Here is a 21,705-nt window from a genome sequence, read left to right as displayed (position 1 = left end):
CAGGTGGAGAGGGGGACGGAGTCACTATGGCAGGTGGATATAGTGTGTAACATCCGCAAAAATATTGAGAACATCTGGAAACGAGAAAGATCGAGAAGAAAAATATAAAATTCTTTAGAGAATCCTCAGGATTTTTATTAGAGAGTAATCTGCAGACATCATGACAGTTGGGACACACCGACAGACAAGGAGAGACAAATAGTTGGGATCTGAGAGTAGGAGAGCCGGTATCTGCAGACATCTGGACGGGCAGACAGTCATTTTTAATGTCTGCACCGGTTTTCACAGCGTTTCAGCAGGTTTTGACTTGGCTAAAAGCTATTTTTGTCTGTTTGTCCGGATGTCCTTCTCAGCGGATTTCAGAAGAATTTGAGGTTGTTATGGTTTTTGTGGCTAGTTTGCGGTGCTTATTTGAGCCATTTTCCGAAATTTTCTTGTCAAGCAATTTCTCATAATTTGAAGTCATTTTTTTGAAAATTTCAAAGTTTAATGCACATTTGTATCAGGCCACAATAGTTTTACCTTTAATCTATAATTTTCAGTAGTTTACAGACAAATTGCAGCTATTTTTATTAATTTTTGTTGCAGTTCTAAAGAAATATTGAAGGAATTCAGGCAATAAGCAGCTCCAAGTTCAAAAATGCGCCGAATTCAATGGAAAATTCAAAAAAATAGATAACAATAAGCAGAATTTTCGTGAAGAACACTAAAAGTCATACAATATTTGAATTTTTGAACGGAAAAATGGTTTTAAAAACTTTGTTTTTCAGTACGAACAGATATTTTTTCTAAAGTTTTGTGAAAAGTAGATAAAAAAAGCCCTTTAAATGAGGAAATATGTAAAAATACAGATTTTTTGACGATTTTGGTTTAAAAAAGCGGAAAATTTCAGTCTTAGCTTAAAATTGAGTAGTTAATCTTGTTTTCCAGTGAAGTTTAGTTTGAAAACAGCAACTTTAAAAACCGAGAGTTTCTGGTGGATTTCTATTGTTTCTGTACATTTTTAAGTTGATTTAAACTAGACTAGAAAATAGCACAAACGTTTCCAGAAAAAAGATCAAAAACTCTTTAAAAAAAATGACCTCAAAAATCCTAAAAATCGGGGGTAATTATACCTTCAACTAATTAACTTTGTCTAATTACCGTCAGTTTTATACTGTCTTACTTCCCCACACCTCTCTAACTCCCATGCATTCTAAGACGCTTCAAACGCGCCAAAATCGCACCAGATTTTTTTGAAACCACTTTTTTCGTAACATCACATTCCATTTTAACGTATGAACACAATTCTTCCCGTTCGATCTTTTTCTTATTTCCAAATAAATATTTTCTCTACCAGATGTATGTAACATCAAGTATACGCGTGTATGTACTTTGATCCCGTCCCGGTTGTTTATCACTGGGAAATACGGGAAATGATTCAGTTTTCTACCAGATGTGTGATCTTTTTTCTTCTTTTTGGAACACTAAAAATGTTTATCGATGTGTCCAAATGCCTGCAGATACCTTCCTTTGAGGCTCTCCTACTCTCAGATCCCAACGATTTGTCTCTCCTTGTCTGTCGGTGTGTCCCTATTGTCCAGATGTCTGCAGACTGCTCCGTCGTAAAGATCCTGTGATTCTCTAAGGAATTATATATTTTTCTCCCAATTTTCTTTTCTAAAAATTTCCGTTAGATCTCTATCCGCTCTTCACATGTTTTCTTTACCAGATCTTTGTATGTAACATCAAATTTCCATGTGTGCATGCACGCTTTCATTATTAATCTCCCCCTCTTCTCAGTATATCACCTCTACACTAATCTTCTGCTTGCTCCATGATTTCGGGCCAGATGTGTGCTCTTATGTGCTCCCGGGGCCCCGCCCCCTTTTTCCTTCTACCTGATGTTAGAGTATAAAAGGGGAAGATAATGCATGAAGGAGTTTAATTTTGGGAACGTTTTTGTTTATTGGGCAGCTCATAGACATTTTAAAGAGATTGATGATGCTCTAAGCAGCTCCCATGTGTTTAAGGCAAAAAAAGCACTCAATTTAACTGAAAGCATTAAAAATTTTGCAAAATTCAGCTGGAAAATGATAAAATCGGTATTTTTCCTTCAACTTCTTTTTTTTTTAAATTTCATTTCTGCACACCTCTGCTATCTCATTTTCACTCCTAAAACTCCAATTTTAGCCCTCAATTTTTCCCCATTATTCCAGATATGTCGTCTCCAGAACCTGATGCCGCCCTTCTCCAAAAAATAGTGTCCAAAAAGATCTTGAAACTTCACTTCCAGACGACCAAAGTCCTCTTATCCGTATGCCAATAACTTGCAAGGACAAACTGATGAAGTATCTCAATTTCAGGGAGAAGTGAGTTTCTGGGTTACTGTAGCTGATCAGAATTTAAGGCAATTCGGAGGCGGAATGGGAAATTCAAAAAATATTCGGCGGAAAGAGTTTTTTTCACCCAGAAATCGCAATTTTTCGAAAATTTTCGGATCTGGCCTAGTGGTTAAGGCAACGATGACTATCGTTCAAAGGGTCGCGGGTTCGACCCCCGTAGTGATCAAAACTTTTTGAATCTTTTTTTGCTTACTTTTTTCGGGTTCTACATGTCAATTAACCTTAAAACCTAGTGTTTTTGAGTTTTTTACCGAAAAATCGCAATTTTTCGAAAAACTGTTGTTCTGGCCGAGTGGTTAAGGTATGGCTGAAAGGGTCAAGGGTTTGACCCCCGCGGTGGTCAAAACTTTAGGAATTTTTTATTCCTTGTTATTTTCGGGATCTACATGTCAATTAACCTATAAACCTTGAGCTTTTGAGTTTTTTTTCACCCAAAAATCCCGATTTTTCGAAAAAAATTTTTATGCAGGCTGAGTGGTTAAGGTATGGCTGAAAAGGTCCGGGGTTCGACCCCCGTGGTGGTCAAAACTTTACGAATCTTTTTTTGCTTGTTATTTTCGGGTTCTACATGTCAAATAACCTATACATCAGGAGTTCTTGATTTTTTTCACCCAAAAATCCCAATTTTTCGAAAAAAAAATTTTCAGGCTGAGTGGTTAAAGTATGGCTCAAAAGGTCAGGGGTTCGATCCCCGTGGTGGTCAAAACTTTACGAATCTTTTTTGCTTGTTTTTTCGGGTTCTACATGTTAACTAACCTATAAATCCGGAGTTTTTGAGTTTTTTCCACCCAAAAATAGCGATTTTTCGAAAGTTTTTGGTTCTGGCCGAGTGGTTAAGGTATAGCTGAAAGGTCGGGGGTTCGATCCCCACAGTGGTCAAAACGTTAGGAATTTTTTTTTGTTTGTTATTTTTAAGGTCAATATGTTGAATAGCCTATAAATCCCAATTTTTAAATTGTTTTTTTCCAGAATGAAACTCCGCAAGGTCTGTAAGACTCTACGTACTCACGTGGATACTACCGAATTTGCGTTCCACGACTTCCACATCCACATCCGTTTCCATGAAGTACATCTGGACAGTCACAACGGACGCTTCGAAGCATTCTATAAACAAATCGAAGAGATGAAGTTCGCAGTCTCCAACAATATCAAAGATGGTAAAAACGACCGGATTTTCGATTTCGATGAGCTCTCGAATATTCTGGAAAACGACCTCAATATCATATTTGCGAACCCAAAAAGAACAGTGCATTCCCTCACGGTTACTGTAGACGTGAATGACGAACCCAAAGAGGAGTTGGCTCTTCTCGACCATACCGCTGTATTCCAGTGTCTCAATGAGTTCCTGGCGGAAAATGGGCGGCGCTTGAAAGTCCGGACACTCAACATTCAGTTTTACGAGTACGAACAAGTCTGGTCAATTCTCCTTCATCTGGAGCCGGGCACCCTGAAATCGATGATTCTAGAATACAGCTACTCGGGCTGTATCGCAAGTCTCGACTATTTTGATGAGATGTTTCAGACGGAACAATGGAAAGCGATGAAAGAGTTCGAGTCGTATTCAATTTTGTTCCGTTGGGAGTATCTCGCGGATTTTGCGCATTTCAATAGGGTCGACATGTTCCAGGTCGAGCAATTTTGTGTGGACCATGTTGAACGTTTGACAGAGGTGAGTGGAGGGATAGGCTTAGAGCCATAGGGCCTTGCCGATGGTCAGGAGGACAGAAGATTCTCGGTAAGGTCACAGATTTAAAATCTGATCCTTGTGAGACGCTGAAAAATTTTTGGTCACTGTAAATATGTTGGTCATTGTAAAAAATTGTCATTGTAAAATTTTGGTCACTGTAAAATCATTTTTGAGCTGAGCCTTAAAGCCTTACAATTAGCTATTTTAAGTGATTTTAGCCGTTTTTAGACAATTTTTGGCAGTTTTTAAATGATTTAAGGCGGAAAGACAGTTCAGAAACGCGTCAACGGCGCGCCAGTCATCTGAGGGGCTTTTGGTAAAAAATTGGTTTTTTAACGTTTTTTTCCAAATGAAAAGCTTTTTTTCTTGGTTTAAACATGCGAAAATGTGCCAAAATTGAAAAGTTTGTGGTTCAGTACGAGAAAATCTAAGTTTCCTCGAAATTTTACAAATTTTAAGTGATTTTTTATGTTTTTTGCGTTTTTTTGATGTCTGAGACAGCCTAAAATGAGCCAAAGCCGAATGTCGCTGAAATTTTTCAGAAATACATTGAAACTTGCTGATTTTCACAATTTTTTAGGTCTAGAACAGTTTAAAATCGTTGAAAAAGCATAAAAAATGGTCAAAAGAGCTTTCTGGGTGAATTTCGTCGATTTTTACAATTTTTTGATATCTGAAACATTTGAAAACCAAAAAAAATTCTGAAAAATGACAATCTTAGAGTCTTAGGCTTAGAGACTTAGGCTTAGTGCTTTAAGCTTAAAGTCTTAGGCTTTAGGCTTTAGGCCTAAGGCTTAAGGTTTCAGGCTTTAGGCTTTAGGCTTTAGGCTTTACGCTTAGAGCCTTAGACCCATTTTCTCATTTCCTTGACGTTCCAGGTTCTCCTCCGCAACCCATCGCTCGACCAATTCTCCCTCAACACAGGCTCCTGGCGCTCCGACCCCCGTCGTCCTGTCGACGTCATCAACCACCGTCATAACGTCTACAACTACACGAAACCATCGGAACCCGGATGGATCTATTTCCCATATCCTGGTAGTGATAAGAAGTTGGCGTTGAAGATCGACTACGAGTGGATGATTTTTAGAGGACCGTGCTATGTGGCAAGGGACGGGGATGATAAGATAATTGAGGAAGATGAGGAGGATGAGGAGGAAGAGGTTGGGGGAAATGATAACAATGCAGAAGAGAATCCTCCTGTCTAAATTTGTTATAACCCTGACCAGTTTAAATGTCAGTGTAATTTAGTCAGTGCATTTATGTGCGCTGAAAAATATACTAAAATGTAGATCTCAGCGAGTTCTATCTCCCTGACCTACTACGGGCCGGATGGCTATTCGTTAATGTGCCGCGGGCCGGGAAAAAGTGACAAAAAACGCAAAAATGGCCAAAAAAGCCCGGCCATCGACACATTAACAAATAGCCATCCGGGCCGTACTAAGTCACGGAGTAAGAACTCGTCTAGCTCTACATTTTGGTATATTTTTGAGCTCATAATATTGAGTTTGACACGAGTTCGGCCCGTTTTGGCCCGGTTTGCAAGTATGGTTTTATTTTTTGTCAGTGTAATTTTGTCAGTGTATTTTTTGTCAGTGTATTTTGTCAGTGTACTTATTAGAACTCTTGTATAATTCCACATTATTTTTATAGCACTACATACGTCTTTCAACCGCGCTCTACCGAAATCGAAGGACATTCCGGTGGAGCGCAGTTGTAAGAACAGTGACGAGCTATTAGGTTTGAGAATATCAAACGTCTTGACTTAAATCCCGTCTTAAATTTTCTCATATCTCACATTCCCGTTTATTTACTCTGATTTCCCCTTTTTTTTCTTAAATTTTCACAATTTTACCTGTTTACTTTATTCCCAAGTCTGAAAATCTATCTCTTTTGATTATTCCTCCTCTCATACTCAATTGTGATCTTTAATTTATTTTTCTCAGTTTTTCGATAACAATTTTCCATTCCAGATGTTTATTTCCCAGGTTTTCAATAAACTTATACTTTAACTGCGGCAATTCGATCGAAAATACTCTGAAAATTTGGAAAAATGATTGCAGAAATTGAACAAAATTAAAAAGTCAAAAGTTGGTACAGGAAGCCAAAAAACTAGTAAATAACAACGAACACAATCGGAAAATGCCCAAAAATTGTTCAATTTTTATTAAACACACAATCGGAAAACTAAAATCTCTCATAAACAATGAGAAACAGACACCAACATTTCAAATTAAAATGTTCTATTATAAAAATTTCGAAAATTGCTCAATTTAGCTCTAATTTTGAAGACTGAAGTGCCATATTTTTTAAATTATAGATCCCGATACATCAGAAAATTCTAAGAAACATTTATTATTGACGCATATGCTGAAAATCGCTACAATTCCCGTTCTCCTGACTCAAAATGTGCTTTGGTCGAAGAGTTTTTCCGCGGTACCCCCGTGTAGTCCTCTCGGACAAGATCGATAATTTTTTGCATTTCACACCTTCAATAGCATCCATTACCATATCTCTCTCTCTTCATCTTCTCCCCGTGTTCTTCACATTTCTGTGAGTGGCAGCGACCACCAGCCGTCCACACGGAGACCCCTCGTGTGTAATTGTTATTTACGCCGTTTGGTGTTTTTCCTTTCTTTCTCAGACTAAGTCTCTTCTCTCTCACTACATATATTTTCCCATTTTCTTTCTTTTTCCCCCGACTTTCGTGTGTTTATTTGCAAGTTAATTGGTGTATTTTTTTTTCAAATTTTTAGTGGAATTTTATTGAATTATATGGGGTTTTTGTGGTTTTTTGATTTTCAACCGATTTCACTTGGAAAAACTGAAAAACATGTGAAAAACTGAAAACACCCGCCGGTTTTCATTGATTTTATTGTTTTTCGGCTGTTTCTCCATGTTTTTCAATGAAACTTCGGGGAAATCTTTTGAATTCTTTGAGAATTCCAAACGTTTTCAGACGGAGTTTTAGAATTTTTGCTGGGAAATCCAATGTAGGCTTTTGTTGTGGCTTTTTACGAAATTTCAAGCATTATTTCAGCAATTTTTTGATAATTTTGTGTGTTTTCAGTAATATTCAGGCATTATCAATGTATTTTCTTCGTTTTCCATAAAATTTTGGTCGTTTAGTTCTATATTTTCAGTTTTTCATGTCAATTATCTCATTTTTCTGACGTTTTGTAGCAATTTTCGACAATTTATTCGTTTCTCGGAGGTTTTTCTCATAATGTCAGCCATTTTCCGGCATGTTTAGAGAAACTTGTGAATTTTCAACAGTTTCTGTCAATTTTTATCAATTTTAGCCATTTCCCGGCATTTTTTCAGTGGAATTTGTTATTTTTCAACGGGTTTTCACTATTTTAGTCGATTTCAATCATTTCCATGTATAATTTGAGCAATTCTAAGTGATTCACAATCGATTTTAGTGCATTTTATTTTAGTGCAGAATTAATTTTTCTTAATTTCATTCAGTTTCAATACGATTTTTTGATAAAAATGTAGAAAATAACGGGTTTTTTTGGCATTTTGGAATGGAAAAGTGTGAAAATATTAAATTTTTAGTCACTTTTAGTGAAAGAAGTGCCCAAAATAGTAATTTGGGAAGGTCCGAAATTGCTCGAACCCCGATTTTACAACAAAAATTTTCGAAATTAGTGGATTTTTGGGGATTATAGAGGAGAAAAATGTCAAAATTCTGCGGTTCTGGTTATTTTCAGTGAATAAAATGTCATAAATCGCCACATTTCCAGTGCTCCTGATTCAAAATGAGCTTCTGGTGGGAGAGTTGTCCCGTGTAGTCCTCTCGGACAAGATTTTTGCTTTCAATTCCTCGTTTCCTCACTGCTTTCAACAAGTTTTTGTAGTTTTTTTTTTCGATTTTTTTTCTCGATATAATTGTTGGAAACTTGTCCGAGAGGACTTGAGCAGGAGTGAGTTTTTCTCTTGAAAACTAAAAAAAGATTATAGCTTTTTTTTTCCAGAAGACGTCCAGGACTATGGTTGGACAACTTGCCAGCGCATATCAATACGAAAATTTTAGGCTATTTGGATTTACAGACAAGGTATGTAAACTTAAAAAACAATTGAAAATCGCCGAAAAAGTCTGATTTAGTTCATGGCCGAGTTTTTCAACACGTGGCCTAGAAAACCAAAATTTAGAAAAACTAGTCCCCGGACTCAAAAAACGTCCAAAAATAACCAGAAATCACTGAACTTCCGCTGTGGCCTAGAAAACCAAAATTTAGGAAAACTAGTCCCCCGAACTCAAAAAACGTCCAAAAATGACCAGAAATCACTGAACTTCCGCTGTGGCCGAGTTTTCCACCTGGTGGCCTAGAAAACCAAAATTTAGGAAAACTAGTCCCCCGAACACAAAAAACCTCTTGAAATGACAATAAATCACCGGAATTCTGCTGTGGCCGAGTTTTCTAACAGGTGACCTAGAAAACCAAAATTTAGAAAAACTAGTCCCCCGAACTCAAAAAACCTCTTAAAATGACCAAAAATCACCGGAATTCTGTTGTGGCCGAGTTTTCCACCTGGTGGCCTAGAAAACCAAAATTTAGGAAAACTAGTCCCCGAACTCAAAAATCGTCCAAAAATCATCGAAAATCACCGAAATTCAAATTTTGCTCTAAAATTCATCTATTTTAAGTTTGTTTCAATCCAAAATGGGGTTTTTCTTTTTGAAAATCCATAATCCTCGCAATTTTTTCGTCTACTAATAAGTTTTTGGCTCAAAAATGGCCCCCAATTCTCAAAGACTCACTAAATTTTGACAAAATTTGATAAAAGTTGAGTATTTAGCACGAAAAAAACCATTTTTGATGTTTTTTGAGTTCGGGGACTAGTTTTTCTCAAAATTTGGTTTTCTAGGCCACCAGTTGGAAAACTCGGCCACAGCGGAATTTCCGGTGATTTTGAGTGTTTTTTGGTCTATTTTTGAGTTCGGGGGACTAGTTTTTCTCAAAATTTGGTTTTCTAGGCCACCAGTTGGAAAACTCGGCCACAGCGGGATTTCAGTGATTTCTGGTCATTTTAAGAGGTTTTTTGAGTTCGTGGACTAGTTTTCCTAAAACTTGGTTTTCTAGGCCACCAGTTGGAAAACTCGGCCACAGCGGAATTTCCGGTGATTTTGAGTGTTTGTCGTGATTTTTGATATCGGGGACTAGTTTTCCTAAAATTGGATTTCTAGGCCACGAGGTGGAAAACTCGGCCACAGCGGATTTTCCGGTGATTTTTTGTCATTTTAAGCGGTTTTTTGATTGATTTTCAGTGTGAAAAACTCATTTATAACGATTTTTGCTCATTTTTTATTAAAAACCCCCGGATTTTCAGAAAAAAAGTCATTTTCACTCCGAAAATCACCAAATATCCATATTTTCTATCCGAAATTTATATTCTCATATTCCAGATCACTGGCTCAACAAACCTGTCAAATATTCAATCATCTCGTCGACAAAAGTACAGAAAAACTTCATCTGGACTCTTTTACTATCAAACAAACCCCTTCTTCCCTGGAAATCTTCACAAACCCAAAAGTTTTTGTGAAACAAATTATCAAAGCTAGCGAAGGATATATTGTAGAGTATAATGGTGATATTACATTAAAAAAGACGCCGTGCGACAAGTGGTTGACAGAGAAAATGCACAATATTCTGAAGGGAATTTCATCATTTCCCAATTTAACAATCAAAAATCTCTATTTTGTGCAAAACCGGGATAAAGCCAACATCCCGTGGCCGGAAATTTCATTCCAGAATATTCGGCCATTGAAAGTGGAGAATGTCTATTTGGACTGCCGTCATGAAGTACCATATCTCCAACTAGTTGATCCAACAACTATTCGAAAAATCTATATAAAAAATCGTTTCGATGAAATATCCCGGACGGATCATTGGAAACATGCGGATGGATTAGTGGTTTTGAAGTTACCATTTTTTCTTCCGAGAGCAATCAATGAGGTGTTGAAGGAATTCAACTTTGTCGTTATTTATGCACAGGAAGTAGTGGGATCCAACTTTATCAAAGCGTTTAAGAAGGTGAGTACTGTAGAATATCCTTTTCCCAAAAACTACAATCAATTTGCCACGTTTCACAGCAAAAATTAGCGAAAAATACCAAAAAACCAAAAAGTTACGGATTTTCGAAACTTTTCGAAAATAATTTAAAATTTAAAACCATCATAACTTTGTCAATTTTAGGCCAATCGTAAAAATAAAAATAATTTTAAAACCAGCGCGTCAAGAGCTTTCATATGAGTATAATTATGGCTAGGTTTAGAGAATTTTGCCACTTTTTCTTATTCCATCATGAAAACTACAGTAACCACAGGACAACAGTATCGGAAGTTGATTCAAACTATTTTTCACGGAAACGTCATCTAATTTCCTACATTTTACATTAAAAACCATACAAAAATCTCCAAAACCAAAAAAGTTACAGATTTTCGAAACTTTTCGAAAATCCTGGATTTCACTGAAACTACCGTAACCCAGCTCATCGTACTCCAGTCTTGATGAAAATAACATTTTCAAATTCAGCGCGTCGTGACGCTTCGAATGAGTATAAACATGACTAGATTTGGAACAAATTGGGTCCCACCACGAAAACTACAGTAACCCGAGACCCTTTTCTTGCCGAGACCTAATTTTTTTCAAACCACGCCATGATTATAGTCATTTGAAGCGTCTTCTCTTGCTCAATCCGAATTACTAAGATTGATAGAGTTTGAATCAAAACTGACCGGGTTACGGTAGTTTTTGTGATTTTTTGAATTTTCGAAATGTTTCGAAATTTTGTAACTTTATTATTTTCCGATCATTTCTAATGATTTTTAGCTCAAAATGTGCAGAATTTTCGAATTTATCGGAAAAAAGACGAAGATCAAAAATTTATTATTTACAAAAATTTCGAAATTTCGAAAATATTCGAAATGCTGTAACTTTGTTATTTATCAGTAAATTTCTATGTTTGTTGTCTTAAAATGTAGCAAATCTTCTGAATTTGTTGAAAAAAACATTTATCATCTTTTTTAATTCCAGACACTGCGCCGTCGCCCCGACTTCCGCGAATTCAAACTGCGTTGCCCAATTTCTTATGCCCTTCATAATGAAATCCGCCAACAACTTGGTATCCACACCCACAGACACCTCGGCGCCCCTACAGTAGACCATTTTCCGAGTGACGACGATAGACAGGTGTCCCTTACCGTATCCAACGATTTCATTTGGTTCAAGGGACCATCATTTGTTCCTGGAGAGAGTGACGAGGCTATTGAAGTGCCGGGGTACCCAAAGACTGTCTATAAAATGGATTCCTAAGTATTATTTAGAGGTTAAATTGAGAATTGACCTGTGAATTCATAAAATTGATACATTCATTTGTTTCTATAGATTTTCATCATTACTACCGGTTTTAAAATAAATTAATTTACAGATTGCGACACTAAAAACTTATTTTTCACCGAAAAAGTATGTACCCTGCAGAGTTGCGCGGAATTCCGACTTCCGACTTCCGACTTCCGGGCTGTTTTTCACTTCCGACTTCCGACTTCCGTTTTCAAAATTTTACTTCCGACTTCCGACTTCCGTTTTCGGACGTTTACTTCCGCCTTCCGTCATTCCATAACTGTGGGATTTCGGAAAAGTATATTTCGCAGAAATAGAAGGAAAAATGGTCTAAAAAGACAGAAAATGAGCTTTTCTTCAGCCAAAAACTAATTTTCCACTGATTTTCGCGAATTTTTCGAACTTTTTCTAGGAGTTTTCGAATCTTTGCGAAAAAATCTACTTCCGACTTCCGAGTTCCGACTTCCGGGCGTTTTTTCACTTCCGACTTCCGGCTTCCGACTTCCGTTTTCAAAATTTTGCTTCCGACTTCCGGATTAGAAATTTTACTTCCGACTTCCGACTTCCGGATAAGAAATTTTACTTCCGACTTCCGACTTCCGGATTAGAAATTTTACTTCCGACTTCCGACTTCCGACTTCCGGATTAGAAATTTTACTTCCGACTCCCGACTTCCGGATTACAAATTTTACTTCCGACTTCCGACTTCCGTTTTCAAAATTTTGCTTCCGACTTCCGACTTCCGACTTCCGGATTAGAAATTTTACTTCCGACTTCCGACTTCCGGATAAGAAATTTTACTTCCGACTTCCGACTTCCGGATTAGAAATTTTACTTCCGACTTCCGACTTCCGACTTCCGGATTACAAATTTTACTTCCGACTTCCGACTTCCGTTTTAGAAAAAATAACTTCCGCGCAACTCTGGTACTCTGCTAAAAAACGCTCAAAACTGAAACTCTGGTTGCTGAAATTTTGAAAATTGAAAATTTTTCAGATTTTCAGGAATTTATGATGAATCATAGCTGTCTAATATTCAGTTGTCATGATGTTCAGTCAAAATTAAGTAATTCATAGTAAGTTTTTAACACAAATAATATTTCCTGATCTGAAACTATTTTCCGCAAAACAATTAAGCAATTTGCTACATTTTGAAATTAAAATTATTAAAAAACACCTAAAAATCAAAAAGATACAGATTTACAAAACTTTTCGAAAATCCCGGATTTCACAATATTTACAGTAACCCAGCTTATTGTACTCCAATCTTGATGAGAATAACATTTTTGAAGTCAGCTCGTCGAGACGCTTCGAATGAGTATAAACATGACTAGGTTTGTAGCAATTTTAATCTATGCCCTTTGAAACTCCTGGTTACTGTAGTTTTCGTGGTGAGACCCAAATTAAGGGAAGCCTAGGCTTGATCATATTTATTTAAATTGTCTTGACACGCTGAATCTAAATATCAAAGTTTCATAAAAATTGGAGAATGTCTGGCAAGGTTACGGTAATTTTTGTGATTTTCGAATCGACCGGTGAGAGTTTTAGGCGCACAACATTCTTCCTTGAAGTCAAAAATTTTTGAAAATAAGATTTTCAAATTCAGCGCGTCGAGACGCTTCGAATGAGTATAAACATGACTAGATTTTGGTCAAATTGGGTCCCATTACGAAAACTACAGTAACCCGAGACCCTTTTCTTGCCGAGACCCCAATTTTTTTCAAACCACGCCATGATTATAGTCATTTGAAGCGTCTTAACACGCTAAATCCGAATTTTGAAGTTTCATTGTGTTTGAATCAAAACTGACCGGGTTACGGTAGTTTTTGTGATTTTTTGGAATTTTCGAAATGTTTCGAAATTCTGTAACTTTATTATTTTCCAATCATTTTTAATGATTTTTAGCTCAAAATGTGTGGAATTTTTTGAAATTGTTTGAAAAAAAGAATTTATCCACCAAAAAAAGAGTTGCGGTGGTTTTAGGTCAGTGTAGAGAGAAACCTTATTTGTATTCCCAGAGACCAACCCCCGCCACAGTTCTAGAATTTTCCATCCACAATTACACTGGCCCGTCATTGATTCTCTCCATTCATTTCTCGTCATAATGTCCCAACCGTTCAAACTACTCCGTCTCCCAGCCGTAGCTCTCCGAAGTGTTCTTCAATGTTTGAATCCAATTGAGCTGTAAGTTAATTACCTAAATAAGGCTAAATGTCACAAATTAACCTTTTTAAAAACATATATAAATTCTGCACATTTTGAGCCAAAAATCATTAAAAACTATTGAAAAATAACAAAGTTACAGAATTTCGAAACATTTCGAAAATTCCAAAAAATCACAAAAACTACCGTAACCCGGTCAGTTTTGCTTCAAACTCGATGAAACTTAGGAATTCGGATTCAGCGTGTCAAGACAATTCAGAAAAGTATAAACAACCCTAGGTTTGCTTTAAATCGGGTCTCACCACGAAAACTACAGTAACCCGAGTTTAAAGGCGCATAGACCTCGAAAATGCATCAAATCTGGTCATGATTATACTCATTCGAAGCGTCTCGACGAGCTGAATTCAAAAATGTTATTCTCATCAAGATCGCAGTTTAATGAGTTGGGTTACGGTAGTTTTAGTAAAATCCGGGATTTTGAAAAGTTTCGAAAAGGGTGTTTTTTGTGATTTTTTTCATTCTTGAGCTCGAAAATGTTCCAAAATTAATTTTCAATTAAATTCCAGATTTGAGCTATCCCAATGCTCCGGTAGAGCAAAATCCGTCATCCCACTAGCTGGTAGCACACAAAAATTGAAGCTTGACATAAACTGTATTACGGTCAACGGGTACATATTTCAAATCCGTCATAGTTATACCCAATCGAGATACCTTTCTCATCATGGAAATCGGACATTTATAGGGATTACTGTAGCTATCAGCCGAGAGTTGGAGAATAAGTTGATTAAGTTCTGGGATAACACTTCAATTGGATTGAAGACAGTCTTTTTTCAAGTGTCAAAAGTATTTAAAGGTGGACTAAACTCAACTCTGATATTTTCATAGAATAATGTATGAGTACCGGTGAGTTCATTTTCATATCGAAAAAATTTTAAAAATCGGTCTGGAACCCGCTGAGAGCGATCGCCGGTGAGTTTGGGCATTTCGGTGGCCTAGAAATTCGACTTCGGCCATGTTGAATTTTTCAAATTTTAACGCTATTTTCGGTCATTTTTGTTGTTTTCTTTCAATAATTTCGAAAGTGAACGGCAAAAATTGATATAATTATTACAAAAATGTTAGAAAAAACGAAGAAAACTCGAAAAAAACAACATTTTCGAAAAAGTTCTAGAATGTTCCACGCCCACAGAAATGCCCAAACTGTTTTGCCGCTCGTTCTCCGCGGGGAATGAACCGAATTGAAAAATTCTTGAAATATGAAGATGAACTCACGAAAATGAACAAATGAACATACGACTGAACTCGAATTACTGAGCCATAACGTCAATTTTCACCAGCCACCGAAATGCCCAAATTCACCGGCGATCCCTCTCAGCGGGTTCCAGACCGATTTTTAAAATTTTTTCGATATGAAAATGAACTCACCGGTACTCATACATTATTCCATGAAAATATCAGAATTGAGTTTAGTCCACCTTTAATTGCCCTGTTGAGTCTATAATAATGCCTGCTGACTATGAGATTTACATATCAATTATTGATTTTATTAAAAACCGGCAATCTAAAATCAAGGAATTAACGATTGATATGGATTCCTTGACTGCTGAAACTAAAATATTTGATAATAATCTGAAAGTCACTGACCACTTAAAAATATATTCTAAATTTTCAAGTGCTCCGAGCATTCCATTATCCTCTAAATCCATACATATCCTCCATTCCTCTTGGATCACCCTAACCCACTTGAATTCTATGAAGACTTGTGTAGTTATACAACTGAACCATTCTACAGTAACCGATCTGGATATGACGTCATTTTTGGATTCCTGGCGACACGTGGAATTTCCGAATTTGGAGTATTTATCTATCAAGAGCAACGAACTTAGTGACAACTTTACGGCATTTGGCTTGTCGGCCCTGTGGGATACTGTAAATCAGAGTTGCGCGGAAGTGATTTTTTCTAAAACGGAAGTCGGAAGTCGGAAGTCGGAAGTAAAATTTCTAATCCGGAAGTCGGAAGTCGGAAGTCGGAAGCAAAATTTTGAAAACGGAAGTCGGAAGCCGGAAGTCGGAAGTGAAAAAAACGCCCGGAAGTCGGAACTCGGAAGTCGGAAGTCGGAAGTAGATTTTTTCGCAAAGATTTTAAAACTCCTAGAAAAAGTTCATAAAATTCGCGAAAATCAGTGGAAAATTAGTTTTTGGCTGAAGAAAAGCTCATTTTCTGTCTCTTTTTAGACCATTTTTCCTTCTATTTCTGCGAGATGTACTTTTCCGAAATCCCACAATTATGGAATGACGGAAGTCGGAAGTCGGAAGTCGGAAGTAAACATCCGAAAACGGAAGTCGGAAGTCGGAAGTCGGAAGTAAACATCCGAAAACGGAAGTCGGAAGTCGGAAGTCGGAAGTAAAATTTTGAAAACGGAAGTCGGAAGTCGGAAGTAAAATTTTGAAAACGGAAGTCGGAAGTCGGAAGTCGGAAGTGAAAAACAGTCCGGAAGTCGGAAGTCGGAAGTCGGAATTCCGCGCTGTAAATCCAGGATTTTATTCACAAATGTGAATTTTTGTTGGAAAAAACTAAAAATAATTGTTTTCATTACAGTATTCTTGAAGAGCCACGTGGGATTTATGAAGCAGTTGATGTACAACGAGGGGATGGTATCGGTGCTAAAATTCATTTTGATGTTGAAGAAAATGATTTACAACTTCTCGTTTTGTAATAATTAAATTATATTATTTTTTGCTACAGTAACCCATTCTACAGTAACCAAACCCCTGCGTACTATTTCGTCTTCTTTGTGTTGATATCTTACTTCATTTTACTAAAAAAAAAATATTTTTTTAATCGTTTTCTAAATGTAAAATTTCGAGGAAAACATAAATTTTCCTCTTTACCTGTGATCCTATAATGCGTTCGGCTTTAATAGCCAGATGGTACTGTAGTTTTCGTGCTGGGACCCAAATTACTCTTTTTTCGAAGCAGAGAACCGCAATTGGTGAATTTTCACATTTTTAGATCTAAAATTATCATTGAAAAGTGAATCTTTCAGCAAAAACCGGTAAAGTTTACTGAAAACCGCTTTTTTTTTGCTGAAAATCAGGGAAACTAAATTTTCGGGCAAAACTGTCTTAAAAAATACTTTCTTCACTAAAAATTAAGTATTTATGACAAAAAGTCCCTGAAAAAAACTTTTTTTTTACTAGAAAACCTATTATCCTATCATAAAACTGAAAAATCACTAAATTTCAGTGAAAAGTGCAATTTTGATTTTTTCTGAATTTGGACATCTGGACAAACAGAAACACAGACAGTCAGAATCACCACAAAAACGCGTCAAAGGCGCGCCAGACAACCGTTTTGTTCAATTTTTAAGCTTTTGGGCATCCGGATATGTGGACAGACAGACAGACAGAGTCATTACAAAAACGCGTCAAAGGCGCGCCAGATTTCGGAGTTTTGAGTTTTTGAGGGGTTTTTCAAATTCTCGAATTTCGGAATTTTTCCATTTTCGGACACTTGGACATCCGGACAGACAAACATATATATATATTTATAAAATTCACGTCAAAGGCACGCCAGACATCGGAAAAAATTCGCCCATGGCAAAAACGCGTCAAAGGCGCGCCAGACTCTGGAGTTTTCAGATATTCGAAAATTTTGACAGAATCCAAATTCCGGACATTCGGACTCACAGAGACACACAGACAGAAAAGAAGCGCCAAAGGTGCGCCAGGCATGATTATACTTTTCTGAAAGCTGAGAACGCGCTGAATTTGAATGTTTAATAAAAATCTGAAAATCTGAAAATATATAGTCAAAAATAATTGGAAAAAAAGGGGAAATTCACATTTAATCATAGTTTCCCTAGATTTATGGGTTTGTGGTTGCCGCCGCTATAATTTTATTTTTTCTCTTTTTTCCATTCGGGACCACCTGGCACAGTGCCAAGACACCCCCTCTCTTCCCGCCAACAGGACAATCTGTATTTCTCTCTGCGTCTCTCTCTCACTCTCTCTCTCTATTATTATCTCATCACACCGTCTGCTCGTCGGCGTCTCTCTCTCTCTCTCTCCGTCTGCTCTCGTTGTCTCTGCGTCTCTCGTTCTCCTGTACTCTCTCGTCTCTCTTTCTCTGCGTCTCTCTCACTCTCGCTCGTCTCTGTTTCTTTCGGTTCTCTCTGTGTGTCTTTTTGGAGTTTTCGATGATTTTTATGGATTTTTTGGAGATTTTTAATAGTTTTTAGCTGAAAAAAGCTGAAAATCTACAGTACTCTTCCTCATTTTCGAAAAAATTATAGATTTCTGCGGGGAAAAGAGAGAAAAATTGTGGAATTGATAGATTTTATTAGGGGAAATGGGAAAATAAGGTTTTTCACGAATTTTTCTCGATTTTTTGTGTAAAATATTCAGTTTTTAGTGAAAAAACAGATTTTTCCCTTAGAAAACTTAATTTTTCATTGTGTTTTTCTGATTTTCAGCTAAAAATTACAGTTTTCCTCTTTCTTTCCGAACAAAATACGGTTTTCAGTGAACTTTACGGTTTTTAGCTCAGAAATTCGAGTTTTATGATGATTTTAGACCTATAAAAGGTGCATTTTTGACTTAAAAATGATAGGTTTGATTAAAAAATTGCGTTTTTTTTTAAATTTTACAAAATAAAACCATTAGGGAAACATAACAAAAAGTTCATTTTTCGAATCTTTTCGAAAATCTTGCACAAAATTTCGGGATAGATTTTAAAGGGTTTTCATTAAAAGACTCTGAATCACGGCGTTCCCAGCTTTCAGAAAAGTATAATCATGACTATATTCTGAAAAATTTAAAATTTTGGGGCTAGAGACGCAGAGTGTCTGGTATCTCTGCGCTCTAACCTCCTCCACAAAAATTACCGTAACTCTGTGGGATTTGCTTCAATTAATCTGAAATTTGTATTTTTGAACTTAGAACGCCAAGACGCTTCGAATGAGTATAATCATGTCCACCTTTGAAAATGTTTTGCGTTACTGTAGTTTTCGTGGTGGGACCCTTTTCAGGCATGATTACACTCATTCGAAGCGTCTTGGCGTCCTGAATCAAAAAAATACAGATTTCAGAACATTTGGTGTAAATCTGACAGGACTACGGTAGTTTTCGTGATTTTTTGATTTTTCGAAATGTTTCAAAATTCGGTAATTTTGTGAATTTTCAGCAATTTTCAATGATTTTTAGCTCCAAATGTGCAGAATTTTAGAAATTTGTAGGAAATATAAATTTATCCAGCAATCTATTTTCAAGAAAAAACAATTTTTCACACCTCCGGAGCTTATCTCCAATGTTTGATCTACCCGCCTCATTTTTCATATTTTTTTCTTAAAAATTCCCTTATTTTCTCTTTTTTTTTAGACCATCAAAATGTCAACTCCTGGTCCTCGACGGTCCAGTAGAGCGTCAATTCCCGCCAAGTTCTATGATAATACTGTAAGTGTTATACAGGCTCCGCCCCCTTTTTTGTTTTCAACGAAAATTCAGTTTCAGCCAGTGGTAAAAAAGAAAAAAATGACACCGTCACCGTCACCACCGACACCCGTCAAAACTACCGTACCGCCCAGAATGCCACCACCACCACCACCGAAAACTCGTGGCTACAGTATCCCGAAAAGTGTGCAGCTACCGATTCAGAAAATGAATTATGATGCACATCGAGTCAGGCCGAAGGTGCGGTTTTGTTGATTTTTATCAAAATATTCAGATTCAGGACGTCACGGGCTTTCAGAAAAGTATAATCATGCCTATAGTTAGAGACCGCAACATTATTTTCAAACTCAATTTTCCATTAATATTTCCATCCTGGCCTGTTCTTCAGGTATATCGAAGTACATTCCCAAAATTTTTTCCGAAAATATTCACACTCTCCGAAGTTACAGGACCTTTTGGTCAGCCATGGTTTCTACTGAATTTCTCTTGGGGAATTCTTTTGTTTTCCTGACCACGCAAAAATTATTTTCTGTTTTTACGTTCCATCCGTCAAATTTTGGCAAAAATTGGGAAAGTCCGAACCAGAAACCCTTTGAATAAAACCACCCCGTGTTATCCACTGAACCAACTGAACACACACAGGTAAACCGCTAAGTCCCAAAAGCGTGTTGTTGGCGGCTGAAAAAGCGCTAGCGGCTTAATAACGGCCCAATAACCGGTGAGCGACCGCCAAAGTCCCAATGGCGGCTTAATAACCGATGAGTGACAATGTTGCGGAACATTACAGAAGTTGTGTTAGAGATGGAATTTTGAGAAAATATTTTAAGAGGCGGGTCCTATTATATAGGTGATTCATTCTTTATTTCGTTTTTTTTCATAAAAATGGATTTTATTTTTGGCGGCTTAAAAACGGCTTAATGGCGGCTGAACAGCCGCTGGCGGCTAAATCACTGACCAGGAACGGGCTAATAACCGGTGAGTGAACCGCTGGCGGCTAAACGGCGGCTTAATAACCGGTGAACGACACTGTTCCGAGAAAGAGTTTGAGTTGAAATTTCAAGAAACTATCACACTGATGGATAAATTTTGTATCTAATTTCTTTACTTTTTTCTTCCTAGATTGTTCCCCAGTGACTAATTCATCATACAAATAAAGGGCTATAACTGTGAAACCTGTAATACAGGAGCACATACTGGTCATAAAAAATGAATCACCGTATCACCTGTGATAGAGACACATCCAGAAGTACAAGTTGAACGCAGTATAACTTGGTTCCAAGAAGAGATGTTAAAAAGTTTCCAACTGACAAAATATAGTTTGATACAAATGAAATATTTCATCAGTTCAAAAAAATTCATAACTGAGATGCCATTCGAGATAGAGTACTGTCCATAAAGAATGCAACACTTGCAGTTTTTTGTGGAAAATGGTTAACTTTGTGAGTGGGAGACGGCTTCCCTGAGGATATCAGAATATCGATTGCTTATGGAGTATACAGATCACAAGTAGAGCTTCATTTTTGTAGTTGACAACTTTTTTTGAACGAGTATATACTAAGAAGTTACAGGCAGTTCTGGATGTGCTTCTATCACGGGTTATACGGTAATTCAAAACCATATTCATAGTTATTGAAATGTGTCTCTTTTGCAACTTTCGGTTTCATTCTAATTAAAACGTTTGGACGTTCACTACTTTTCTCAACTATCTGCTCTTTTTCAACATTTCTTCAACATTCAAGTTTCAATCCAAGCCGCCGCTTTCAGCGAGAAGTCGCAACGATACTCCGCTATTCCGGTGTTCGCAGTAAATCTTCACCGGCGTCGCTCGAATTATTTTTCAGTAAAAACTTTCATTTTTCTTCGATTTTCATGTATTTCTTGATAATTTACTAGTTTTTTACATTTCGTTTAGGTAATTGATCAATCTTAATTACTATCCGCTTACTACCCGTTGAATAATAACTCCATTATTCGATTCTAGGCTAATCGAGACAACTTGTGATGGCGTCGGACGTCTCAACGCAATATGGAGGATGTTTCCACTATCGGAGAACAGAAAAGGTTTGTTATCGCATGAATCTGATTATAATTCTATGTAGTTTAACTATTCTTTTACAGAATCTGACGTCTTAGCGCCTGAATAAAGCAACAGACGCCCGTCATGACTGCCAAAACGTTTTCGATGAGAAATTCAGAGACAACGACGACGTTTTTTCACATAAAATAAAGGTATTTTTGATTCTCTATAAAAGAAAATAAGCGTAGTTATTTAGGGCAAAACATCGTCAAGTGTGCTCATAATCGGGATCGAACGCCTGTCTCCCCCCAAAGGACTTGTTACACTAATTCAACAAGCTAAAGAAGAAATCTATGTGAGTAACTATCGGCCTTCGAGCAAATTTTACCTATTTTATTACAGATTTGATGAACAATCTTCACCAAAAAAGGATTCTTTCGAACGAAAATCAAAACACCGATTACACAATTTTACACTTGGAACGAGGCGATGAGAAGCGAAGAAAGCAAGTCAAATGGAGTGAAAAGCCAAGAATATTTTAATTTATATTTTTCTTCTTTCTTCCCTTTTAATTGTATTTTTGTTTTTTCTTATAATAAACAATAATTATTCAACCATGTGTTCCGAAACTACCGGGGAAAGGAGCCTATTGGGAAAG

At 36.9% G+C, this 21,705-nt stretch overlaps 2 protein-coding genes across 2 annotated transcripts; both read left to right on the top strand.

Moving 5' to 3' along the window:
- Positions 1-3,354: 3,354 nt before the first annotated feature.
- On the top strand, positions 3,355-5,276 carry GCK72_011407 (uncharacterized protein; the record flags this gene model as incomplete). The annotated part of the gene is made up of 2 exons (XM_053728426.1): positions 3,355-4,053; positions 4,950-5,276. The coding sequence occupies 2 exons, from the start codon at positions 3,355-3,357 to the stop codon at positions 5,274-5,276; spliced, it is 1,026 nt and encodes a 341-aa protein (XP_053588003.1).
- Positions 5,277-7,449: 2,173 nt separating this feature from the next.
- GCK72_011406 (uncharacterized protein) lies at positions 7,450-11,390 on the top strand (the record flags this gene model as incomplete). The annotated part of the gene is made up of 4 exons (XM_053728425.1): positions 7,450-7,472; positions 8,049-8,129; positions 9,482-10,109; positions 11,112-11,390. The coding sequence occupies 4 exons, from the start codon at positions 7,450-7,452 to the stop codon at positions 11,388-11,390; spliced, it is 1,011 nt and encodes a 336-aa protein (XP_053588002.1).
- Positions 11,391-21,705: the final 10,315 nt, after the last annotated feature.

The sequence above is a fragment of the Caenorhabditis remanei genome, chromosome III, assembly GCF_010183535.1.
Source record: "Caenorhabditis remanei strain PX506 chromosome III, whole genome shotgun sequence".
Classification (NCBI taxonomy): Eukaryota; Metazoa; Nematoda; class Chromadorea; order Rhabditida; family Rhabditidae; genus Caenorhabditis; species Caenorhabditis remanei.
Note: the sequence above shows the minus strand (reverse complement) of the source record. Positions and strands in the feature narration are given on the sequence as shown.